At 39.8% G+C, this 11,937-nt stretch overlaps 1 protein-coding gene across 1 annotated transcript in view; it reads right to left on the bottom strand.

Moving 5' to 3' along the window:
• Positions 1–11,463, bottom strand: part of LOC122550229 (A disintegrin and metalloproteinase with thrombospondin motifs 16) — a 229,647-nt gene extending 218,184 nt beyond the window's left edge. Inside the window, exons 1-3 of the mRNA XM_043690988.1 lie at positions 11,272–11,463; positions 10,425–10,542; positions 5,070–5,395 (exon numbers count right to left, since the gene is read on the bottom strand). Coding sequence (XP_043546923.1) covers positions 5,070–5,395; positions 10,425–10,542; positions 11,272–11,463 — 636 coding nt within the window. The remainder of the gene's footprint in view (positions 1–5,069; positions 5,396–10,424; positions 10,543–11,271) is intronic.
• Between the last annotated feature and the right edge of the window lie 474 nt (positions 11,464–11,937).

An 11,937-nucleotide genomic window follows, 5' to 3' on the forward strand; every position in this document is an offset into this window, starting at 1 on the left:
AAAGATTTACAAGGATGTTGCCAGGGTTAGAGGATTTGAGCTATGGGGAGAGACTGAACAGGCTGGACTGTATTCCCTGGAGCGATGCAGGTTGAGGGGTGACCTTATAGAGGTTTACAAAATCATGAGGAGCATGGATAGGATAAATAGACAACACCTTTTCCCTGGGGTCGTGGAGTCCAAAACTAGAGGGCATAGGTTTAATGTGAGAGGGTGGTATGTGTATGGAATGAGCTGCCAGAGGAAGTGGTGGAGGCTGGTGCAGCTGCAACATTTAAAAGACATTTGGATGGGTATATGAATAGGAAGGGTTTGGAGGGATATGGGCCGGGTGCTGGTAGGTGGGACTAGATTGGGTTGGGATATCTGGTTGGCATGGAATAGTTGGACTGAAGGGTCTGTTTCCGTGCTGTACATTTCTATGACTCTATGATTCTGTCCTCATTATTCACAAGGGTTAGGGCACAGACTTCAAGTAAAAAACAAAAAACTCAGATACCTCTCAAACTCTATGAAGGACCATGCAATTAGTTTACTAAGGACCACGGGAAATAAAAAGATGGAGTCTGGTTAATAAATCATCAGATAATGGGAATTAAGTGCATAGACAATATTGGAAATTGCTCAAGTATAAACTGTCCATAAAAAAGACTAGACAAATCCAGTATAGACAATTATAGCACCACAGGACTACTGTCAACCACCAGTAGCATATTTCAAGATGTTGTCTATAGTTCTTTCAAGCTAACCTTGTGTACAATAACTTGCTCAAAGGTACTCAAGGTTAGGTCTGTGAGGTCCAATCACTTCAGACCTCTCTCGGACCTCAACCCAAATGTGGGCAAAGAAGTTCTAGGCATTATTTGACGGAATGTGACACCAACAAGGAATTGCAATGTATCTAAGGAATAAACTTACCTCTTGTCCAATAGTGAAAGTCCTGCAACTCCCTTCCTAATACAAACGCACTTGTATGAACTTACATAGACTGCAGCAGTTTAAGGGCGCTCACCACCACTTTCTCCAGGACAATAAATGCTAGCCTAGCCAACAATGGTTTTATCCCATGAAATAAATAACAGTTGTACCGCACAGAACCAGACCCTTCGATCCAACCAGGCCATGCTGAACATGATCACAAACTAAACTAGTCCCACCTGCCTGCTCCTGGCCCATATCCCTCCAAACCTTTCCTATTCATGTACTTATCCAAATGTCTTTTAAACATTGTAACTGTACCCACATCCACTATTTCTTCAGGAGGTTTGTTCCACACATAAAGCACTCTCCGTTTAAAAAAAATTGCCCTTCATGTCTTTTTTAAATCTCTCTCCTCTCAAATTAAAAATGTGCCTTCTAGTCTTGAAATCTCCCATCCCAGGGAAAAGACAACCACCATTAACTCTATTCATACCCCTCATATTTTATGAACTTCTAGAACATCATGTCTCAACCTCCTATGGTCCAGTGAAAAAAGTCCCAGACTATTCAGCCTTTCTTTATAACTCAAACCTTCCATACCTAGCAATATCCTTGCAAATCTCTTTTGAACCCTCTTCAATTTAATATTACTGGACGATCAGAACTGGACCAGAAGAGGCCTCACCAATGTCCTGTCTAACCTCAACATGACTTTCCAACTCTCACACTCAAATCACTGAGCAATGAAGTAAAGCGTGCGAAATACCTTTTTAAACACCTTGTCTATACGTAACACAAACTTCAAAGAATTATGCACTTGAACGCCTAGGTCTCTCTATTCTACAAAACTACACAAGGCCCTACCATTAATTACATAAAGCGACTCTTGTTTGTCATATCAAACTGCAATACCTCACATTTATCCAGACTAAACTCCATCTGCCATTTTTCAGCCCATTGACCCATTTGCTCAAGACCCCTTTATAAATATATAATTAACACTATTGATAATACAGCTGAAACTGCCTGTTTGACTTTACTGCACAAGTCCAAATTTCCACAATCAAGTAAAACCTATTACAATACTTTTCCATTGCTCCCTTCCCATTTCTCTTACATGATGCTGATTTCTGATTACAATTTAAATAGGATTCTAACAGGGATCTCAAAAAGGACTAGTCACAAAACTTATTCCAATTCATATTAAATTAGTTACCCCGCGAGAAGGTTTTAGATCCAATTTCTAGAGAATGCTATAGTTACTGGTGTTACAGTAGATTTTCTAAATCCCTGCATGTGCAAGATTCTTTCGACGCTATGGACAGACTTGGTAAAACTGCAAGCAATCTAACTTGCTTATTTAAGTAATATTTAGTACACTGCACAAAACAATTTTGGTGAAGTCTTAAATGTATATAAGGGCATTGTGTATATATCTCTATTTGTGCACTGGTGCTCAATTGCAAATTGACAGTGCATAATTAAAATTCTGTAAGTGAATCAGAAGCAAATACTAGCCAATGAAGTCATTGTTTTTAAATTGCAGCAATGAATAGGGCTCAAAATGGAAAAAAAGTCCAAACTTTTCATGAAATAAGGATCAGGGACTTGACATATATCGGCAAATTGACTTTGCCTCGAAATAATCAATATATCGATAATGTTATTACCTTATGATGTCACCTCCCATATATACATACATTCACTAGAACTCCCAAGGAAGGTCTGGGTTTCTGCTGATTTCCAGCACTCCCCAGACCCAAAGTACTCAGTAGACACTTCTTCAGTGATGTACCTTGTTGCCATCAGTGCTTAAACCACTCAAAATGGCTGACTGGTACCTTTCTGTCTTTCACTCCTTTCAGCACCAAATTTGGAGGTGTAATGGACAGTGAAGGTGGTTACCTCAGAGTACTACAGAAGCTTGATCAGATGGGCCAATGAGCCGAGGAGTGGCAGATGGAGTTTAATCTAGATAAATGTGAGGTGCTGCATTTTGGAAAGGCAAATCAGAGTAGGACTTATACACTTAATGGGAAGGTCCTGGGGAGTGCTGTTGAACAAAGAGACTTTGGAGTTCAGGTTCATAGTTCCATGAAAGTGGAGTCACAGGTAGATAGGATAGTGAAGAAGGAATTTGGTATGATTAATGGTTAGTCCATTGTGTATAGGAGATGGGATGTCATGTTGCAGCTCTACAGAACATTGATTAAGCCACTTTTAGAATACTGTGGGCAGTCCTGGTCTCTCTCCTATAGGAAGAATGTTGTCCAACCTGAAAGGGTTCAGAATAAGATTTACAAGGGTGTTGCCAGGGTTGGAGGGTTTGAACTATAGGGAGAGGTTGAATAGGCTGGGGCTGTTTTCCCTGGAGCATCAGAGGCTGAGGGGTGACCTTATAGAGGTTTATAAAATCATGAGGGAAATGGATAGGGTAAATTGACATGGTCTGTTCCCTGGGATGGGGGAGTCCAGAATTAGAGGCCATAGGTTTAGGATGAGAGCGGAAAGATATAAAAGGGACCTAAGGGACAACTTTTTCACGCAGAGGGTGTTGCGTGTATGGAACGAGCTGCCAGAGGAAGTGGTGGAGACTGGTACAATTACAATATTTAAAAGGCACCTGGATGGGTATATCAATAGGAAGGGTTTAGAGGGGTATGGAACAAATGCTGGCAAATGGGACTAAAGTTATTTAGGCTACCTGGTCGGCATGGATGAGTTGGACTGAAGGGTCAGTTTCCATGCTGTACAGCTCTATGACTTTAAGACATTCCTTAAAATCTACCCCTTTGACTAATTTCTTGGTCACATATCCTAACAACACGTTTGTAATTTAATGCCATATTTTATCTTTTGATTCTCTTTTGAAATGCACTGGAACGTTTACATTCTAAAGTATTACACTCTGTCGTCATTATCCACGAGTGTTAAGGAGACAGATTTCAAGCAAATAACAAAAAACTCAGATACTGCTCTTAGGTTCTGTGAAGGACCATGCAATCTGTTTACTGGGGACAATGGAAGATAAAATGATGGACCAAAGACAGAAGTTGCTGGAAAAGGTCAGTAGGTCTGACAGCATCTGTGCGGAGAGATCAAAGTTAGCTTTACAAGTTCGGCGACCTTCCTTTTCTGCGGGTGGGTCACCAGACCCGAAACGTTAACTTTGATTTCTCTTCACAGATGCTGCCAGACCTTTTGAGCTTTTCCAACAGCTTCCGTTTTTGTTTCCGATTTACAGCATCCCCAGTCCTTTCAGTTTCTATACAATGATGGAGTCTAGTTAATAAATCAGCAGATAATGGGAATTGAGTGAATATGACAATGTTAAACATTCCTCAAATATAATAAAATTTGTCAGGTTACCAACTCTAACTAAAAAAACTGACTACAGCTCCCAAGTAGGAGTATTGCCTGTTCCTGTTGGTTTCCAACTAGGAGTTATAATGGGTCCTAAGTGAACAGGATAAGATGAATTCCACTCATATTGAGAAAATATAAATAAATCGACTTGTGCAATCACTATCATGATTGTCATTCGTCCTTCGACATTGAAGACAAATGCCAGAATATCATCTTTGTTTTGTAGAAAGCTTCACACTGATGCAGTGAATAAATGTCCGCAGAGGAAAAACAGTGATTTGCTAATATACCAGGTTGGGAATCTTGAATTTTCAAGTGACATTTGTAAACGTTAACCATAACCGGTTCATTTTAGCAGCCATTATTTCAAAGCTTAGAGCAAAACTAACTAACGACATGTAATATCCATTCAGAAAAAGGTAACAGCGACATATTAAGAGCTCTGGCACACCACTATGCAACAAATAGCTAAATCTTACTCAACTTACTTAATAAATAATTTGTCAATTCAGTCAAAGATTTGCATTGACATTAGCAGTTCAACATTAAGACTTATTGAATACATTTCACAAGTGCAAGTTTTCTTTTTGAAAGATGTTTTTCAAAGTATTTTTGTTAAATGCTTGCTATAACAAATAATAGCACTGCTGTCATACAACTTGTCCTATACAGCAACAGCTATGCAAAGCAGTTTCCCTTTGGAAGAAAGCTTAACTTCTGGCCTTCCTAAAGTCTCTGGCTAAAAAAGACTTAGTACTTTTAAAATAGCTTATTTGACTCACCAAGCCTTTGCATGTAGAAAGTGCCACTGAAGATTTGTTATGTGATATTAAAGCACCTTGATAGAAGCACAGCTCCTCTGGGTGATAATGCTCTACAGATTTTAAGCCTTGTTTTCCTAAAGTCTGAACTGTAAATCCAGGAGGCGTTAGGTCCTTGGAAGTTCTTAGCTCCAAATGAAAGTCCTGGCCAAACCCACTGAGTTTGAAGTAGAGAGATTCATCACCAACATTATGAACTGATCGCTTCTTTCTCTGTTGATGGATTACGGAGAGAGATATATAATCACCACTGCTGTCAGCTTCATATGGAGTCACAATTTCGTATTCTGCAAAAATACAACAATATCTATTACTGTACTGGTCTTAAAGCTGACCAACATCACCTAACAAACATGTTCTCGTTGATTCAATTCTTTTCACTGCATTCACCCAATAACATTTTTTAATACCACCTACAAGGTTTGGGGTGCTCAGCCTTAATACATTCCTTAAAATAGTTCCAAGCTTGAAGTTACTGAAAATGGTGTAATAAATAATTGTCCATATTTGAGCATTCCAGAATTACACATTTTTTTAAATCACCAATTGAAAAATATGGAAACCAACTCACATTTGCAACAAAAAGGGTTAAAACTTTGAAAATAATTATAATCATTATAAACAAAATAAATAAATGTGCGCAGCACAAAGAGACATCTCCTGTCACAGAATTAGATAAAAAAACTGACATGGTAAAATAACAGCAAGGACCAAAATAAATTCCATAATAATACTAAATGTATAGCTATATGCTTATTGGACAGAAACCCATCCAAAATTGGGAGCGAATTGTCCAAAAGTCAACATGCACCCCAGCTATTAGCACCTGGTGCAGAAAGGATCACATACATACTGAATCATGCAAGCAAAATTATAAATTGAAGGGATACCTGAAGTCCTGAACAGAGCATGAGCACAGAACTCACATGTTTTGGTATTTGAGAAAACCAGTTAATAACTGAGAGGTTACTGGTATAATTTCTCACCTCTTTGACCTATTGTCCTTTCTCATCCTGGTCACACAATATTCCAAAATTATCTCCGATAACCTGTTTTAAGCTTTTGAATTCTAAGCACTTAATACGGGGGAGGGGTGGGAGGGGGGGACCTTAAATTCAGCTTTTCCTTTCTGAAGGGTGTATCTGTCAATCCTGCTTAGTATGTGCTTCTATGCAAACTTTCCATCTGAGAAAATCAAAACCATGAAGCTGCATCCTGCATCTCCGTGGCTCAGTTCTTTAAAACAAGTCAAGACAGAGTCTGACAATGCTTTTTGTGTGGAATGAACAATGAAAGGTCATTGGCTTTCCTTTAATGCAACTCTTTAGTTTAAGTCACTCATGGAAAAATAACTCACATACAAAGCAAACTGTCAAGAAACACAAAAACCATTCACGTAAACACTGTAGCACAAATCTTTAAACATAAATGAAACTAATACTTCTAAGGAGCATGTGTTTTACTACTCCTTTATAATTCATTTCAGTCTGTGTTTCATCTGATATGAAAACACAAGAGATTTATCAGGACGTTGCCAGGAAAGGAGAATTTGAGTTACAAGGAGAGGTTGGATAGGCTGGGACTTCTTTCACTGGAGCTTAGGAGGTTGAGTGTTGAGGTTTATAAAAGTATGAGACATATATAGATTAGGTAAATGGCAGGTTTCTTTTCTCTGTGGTGGGGGATTTCAAGACTAGGGCGGCATATTTTTAAGTTGAAAGGAGAAAGATTTAAAAAAGACATGGGGGACTTTTTTTACATAGAGAGTGGTTCATGTATGGAAATGAACCTCCAGAGGAAACGATGGATACAGGTACAATTAAAATGTTGAAAAGAAATGAATAAGGAATGCTTGAAGTAATATGAGCCAAGCACAGGCAGGTGGATCTGGTTTAGTTTGGAACTATAGTCAGTATGGGCTGGTTGGATCGAAGAGTCTTTTTCTGTGCTGTGAGACGCTATAACTATGCAACAGCTATTTTGGTATCACTTGTTTTTGTCTTCTTCCCAAACTCTTGGAGCTACGCACTGGGTGTGAGACATCAGTCCCTTAACCAAGTGGTCATTCTACTTTTGCAAGTATAGACAGGAAGTGTTAAAAACTAATAACCTAAGACTGGTGCATAGCCAAGCACATTACAGTCTTCACTGATATTCAGACATGCAAATTGTCAACAAGGTCACTGAACAGCAGACAAGAACATGTAAATTGCATGGCTGATCCCGTCACACCTCAGGGCACCAATAACACTTCAATTGTTGCTTTAAATCAGATCAGCTCATTTAGTATAAATAAAATAATCAAACCTGGGAATTAAACCCTGAGGTTTCAATCTGTACAGCCCTACACCATACGAAGTGCCAAATTCTGTAATTTTAAATGTCAATTGACTCTGACAGCAATATTTGTTTTTATGTATTATGCCTTAGGTAAGTATTTTGTGCTTAGGTCTGAAACAGCCTTAGATCGCAATTCATCTGACCACATCATAATGAAGTGACTTTACTCCATTAAAGTTACAATATAAATTCAACTTGTTGTTGGCATCAGCGTAACTTAGGTTTTAAAGTAGACAGAACATGTACTGCAATGGTGGAATAGTGGGTATTACAGAAAGTTATCCAAATTCCTTTCCTCTCCAGGAAATCAGGAAATCTATAGCTGAAACAAGATGCCAAAGGCAGGAATTATTACATCAATTGAGGTGATCAAGCAATTTCATGCCTTTTCATTAATGTTTAAGTGTGCCTTTATAAATAGAAAATAATGTAGATAAGGTAGTGGCATCTAGCTGTCAGATTATTTTATATAAATATGGAAAATTGAGGTTGTAGCCAGTCAAGAAAATATTTTCAGCAACTACAGTATTATATGAGTGTCCTCTGCACAATGTGAACAAAGCATTAAAATGGTTGATTGATTAGTATCAGCATGCAAAAACATGGGTAAATATTCTAGAAAGAAAACAGATGTTGTATTGCATGATCAAGAGTGGAGGTGTTCTTTGATGATTTTACATCAGAAACGTAGTGCCTACTGTTCTCATTATGAGTTGGACAATCAGTTCAAAAACCAGGACTAGTGCCATAACATGTTTGATTTGTGATTGTGCTTTTATTGTGTAATTTAGCTCACATGTAAATCAAAACTCAAGTTTCCAAGGATACATAATCTACTTAATGACTAATTATGGAGGAAAATAATCCCATTCATTATTCTATGTAGTGATGCTGAACATACACACTATGAAGGATTACTTCATGAATTAAGCACGCATCTAGTGATGTACATGACACTTGAACAACTAAACTCTTGAAACCTAACAAAGTGAGTTCATTTCCAGAGTATTAGTACAGCATTTCAAACCCGAGGGTTTAGCATTCCAACCCTTCTTCACTTTAACATAACAATGGCTACAAGTTAATCAGCCACCACGTTACACAGTTGCTTCACTTTTTAAGTGCTGCATCATACATTCCACTTAAAATCAAACTTATCTGGGACTTTCAACAATTCATGATCAACACATGTTTGAAAACAACATATGACATTCTATTTAAAGCAAGCCCATAAGAGTATGGGGAGACATGGACGTTTAAAAATAAACTCAATATTCCCCTCAGGCATTCAACCATGCAAAAGACCAAGTTGTTTATACATGGGAAATATGTATTGGCATATTTTAATGCAAGAGAAATTTCAATGGCATTATTAGTGTTTCAATATCCTCTATCTGCAGGACCAACTGGTGCAATCAATTGATGTTCACAGTTTGAGGACGCATAGAAACCAGAAGTTGTTAAGCTAAAATTGATCTCACCCCGCAGTGTGATTTTTATATCAACTGTACAGACAGATTTAGTGAGTAGCATTTCTTACATGTCTGGAATAAACTGCTGCTTAACATTGCTAAGTGTTAATTAATTGACTTAATGTCCATTTGTGTTTGAACTAGAAACAAGACAGAAATAATATCATTTCCATCATTAAAGCACAAGGTATATCTTTGTGAAACAATTTAATTGCAATCAAAGGTCAAACTCTTCATCAATGCAAAAAAGGTTTACAACAGCAACTTGCATTGACATAGCTCGATTAAACATACTAAGGCATTATGAAACAAAATATTGTACCAAGCAACATGTGGACATATTAAGGCAAATGACCAAAAGCTTGATAAAAGTAGGTTTTACAGAAAAGTTTTAAAGATGGAAAATAAGGAAAAGAGGCAAAGAGCTTTAAGAAGAGAATTTTGAAGATTAGGGTTTCGGCAGCACTAGACACAGCCAGCAATGGGGGAGCAATGGTGGAGCAGGGATGCTGATAAAACCCAGGTTTGATGAGTGGAAGTATTGGAGAGTTGTAGGCTGTGTGGGATACAAGGCTGGGACAGACAGATTTGAAAACAAGAAAGGGAATTAAGCCATTATTTAACTCAAAGCCAGTCCATAGGCACATAATGATAAATGAATGGGATTTGTTGCAAGGGGAAACGTGCAGTAGGATCTTGCGTGCCTTCAACTTTACAGGAGTCTGATCAGAACCATGGTAGAACAAGTAAGATTTAAGGTAACACAGGCATGGATTAGGACTTTTAGCAGCAGAGGATCTGAGGCAGGGTGAAGAGGTCTAAGTGACAACATAATGTGATGAAAATCATATCGAGGTGCAATAGGACACCGAATTACAAACAGCCTCTGTCAGTTTTTATCTAAAATGCTTATTATTGTCCCTACATAGATGCTGCCTACCCCTTATACTTCAAAGCTTCAGGGTGCTACCACCTGCAGGATTTTGCTTTTTATTACCTAAGGTGACTTTTAAACAGCTGAGTCAAGATTAGAGTGGTGCTGGAAAAGCACAGCAGGTCAGGTAGCATCCGAGGAGCAGGAAAATCTCCAGCATCTGCAGTACCCACTTCTGCCCAGTTGATCTTAAAACAATTGCTTTCATTGGATAGAATTTTCTGTAAAAGTCACAATCAGTGCTGGTTCAATATTTACAAGTAATTTAAATGGTTCTGCCATAATACCAGGGACGAGGAGTTCCAGCTAGGTACATGAAATATCTTTCTCAGTTCAATAGTCGAGTGAAAGGAGTGACTGCAGTGGCTGAGAGGTTGCCCAAGTTGTGTGTTGGAGCACCCTCTAGCGTTTCGCTGTACCCGTTTCATTGCGTTTCTAACGTGAAGCTCGACCGTCACCGCCAGCAGTGATTTTGTTTCGCCACGTAACCTTGTGTGCAACAGGTTCGAGTGCTGGCATAGTAGGGGCAGCAGTGGCATCCTTGATCACGCTCAAACCCCGAACACTTACCGCTGTTGTCACCCAGCTGCCGCCACCCAAGCGCTGACAGATGATGATGGACTGGCTGCTCACCTCCAGCTCCTGCAGCAGCACTTGCGACTTGAATGGCTTCACCAGCAAAGTCACTCTGCAAGACAGAAGCACAGGGCAATTAACATTCATAGCAAGAAGTGTTGCAATGAGTTTACACCGAAATTGCAAACTTATAATACGACTTGTTTAACATATCCACATTCCAATTTACAGAGAAACACACAGGGATACATAAAAAGGACAGGTCTAACATGCCTTGCGGTGAAGTCCCATCAATATGAGGAGTTGAAAAACTGCAAACACTTTTCTGCAGAAGGACCCCCCGGACAGTAAAGGGCCCACTGCATCCTCCAAAACCTGCATTTTGTTTTGTATTGACAGAGGGAACTGTCCCTTGTAGCTGCAAGAGAGGTGGTGAGTGTGAACAATTCAATAATAAATAAAGGACCGGTTTCACAATGCAGCGCGTTTCGGGGGAACGCTGCAAATGGCCAGGGGCTCGGCTGGCGCTGACAGGTACATTGGCAGCGAGAGCCCCGGGTGAAAGCTAGACTTCCAGCCGCTTTCCACAGGCTCTGGTGCTGGGCTCCGGGAGTCACGTTTGGTCGCTGGGCTGCCCTGTCGATTTCAAGTCCCGGAGGGGAAATCCTCTGCTTTCACGATGCTGCAGGAAGCCGCTCTCTCTCTCTCTCTCTGCCTAGTTGCAGGAATACTGAAGCTGCTGCTGCTATATCGCCCTTCCCTTGTGTTGTGTATCTGTCTGCAAGTGTTATTTTTTTTGCACTGACTGAGCAGCCCCAACGCTGCCTGCTCTCACACGTACATGTGGCTTTTTGTGAGTAAATCTCTCGCCCTCTTCACTGACACAGATCGGGCTCCTGCGAGTGACAAGCAGCCCCGGCCAATCGCTGAGTCTGCCGGCGAGCCTGCCATTATTCCACCCCTGGGGCGGAGCTGTGCCCTGTCTTTGGCAGCTGCTCAAAGACCCCAAGCTGAGACTCAGCTCAGTCAACATAGAGGCTGTGGTCAAGTGTGCCTGTTGCTTGCTCCTACAGATACTCTCCACACCCTGATAATCGCTGACCCCTGCACACCTTTATCAGCAGTCATGATTTGGAGGTGCCAGTGTTGGACTGGAACAATGGTATATTTTCAAGTCAGGGTGTTCAGTGGCTTGGAGGGGAACATACAGATATTCCTTCTTCTATGAAGTTAAAAATCACACAACACCAGGTTATAGTCCAACAGATTTATTTGGAAGCACTAGCTTTCGGAGCGCTGCTCCTTCATCAGGTGGTTGTGGAGCAAGACTATAAGACACAGAATTTATAGCAACAGATTCCAGCATCATGCAACTGAAATGATGTATTGAACAAACCTAGATTGTTGTTAAGTCTCTCATGGTTTAGAATGGGTTGCAAGTTTTGGTTCATTAATATGTGAATCCCAGAACTTCTTTTAAAGTCACATTCTCAAGATAACAAGGTTT

The sequence above is a fragment of the Chiloscyllium plagiosum genome, chromosome 5 (genome assembly GCF_004010195.1).
Source record: "Chiloscyllium plagiosum isolate BGI_BamShark_2017 chromosome 5, ASM401019v2, whole genome shotgun sequence".
Taxonomy (NCBI): domain Eukaryota; kingdom Metazoa; phylum Chordata; class Chondrichthyes; order Orectolobiformes; family Hemiscylliidae; genus Chiloscyllium; species Chiloscyllium plagiosum.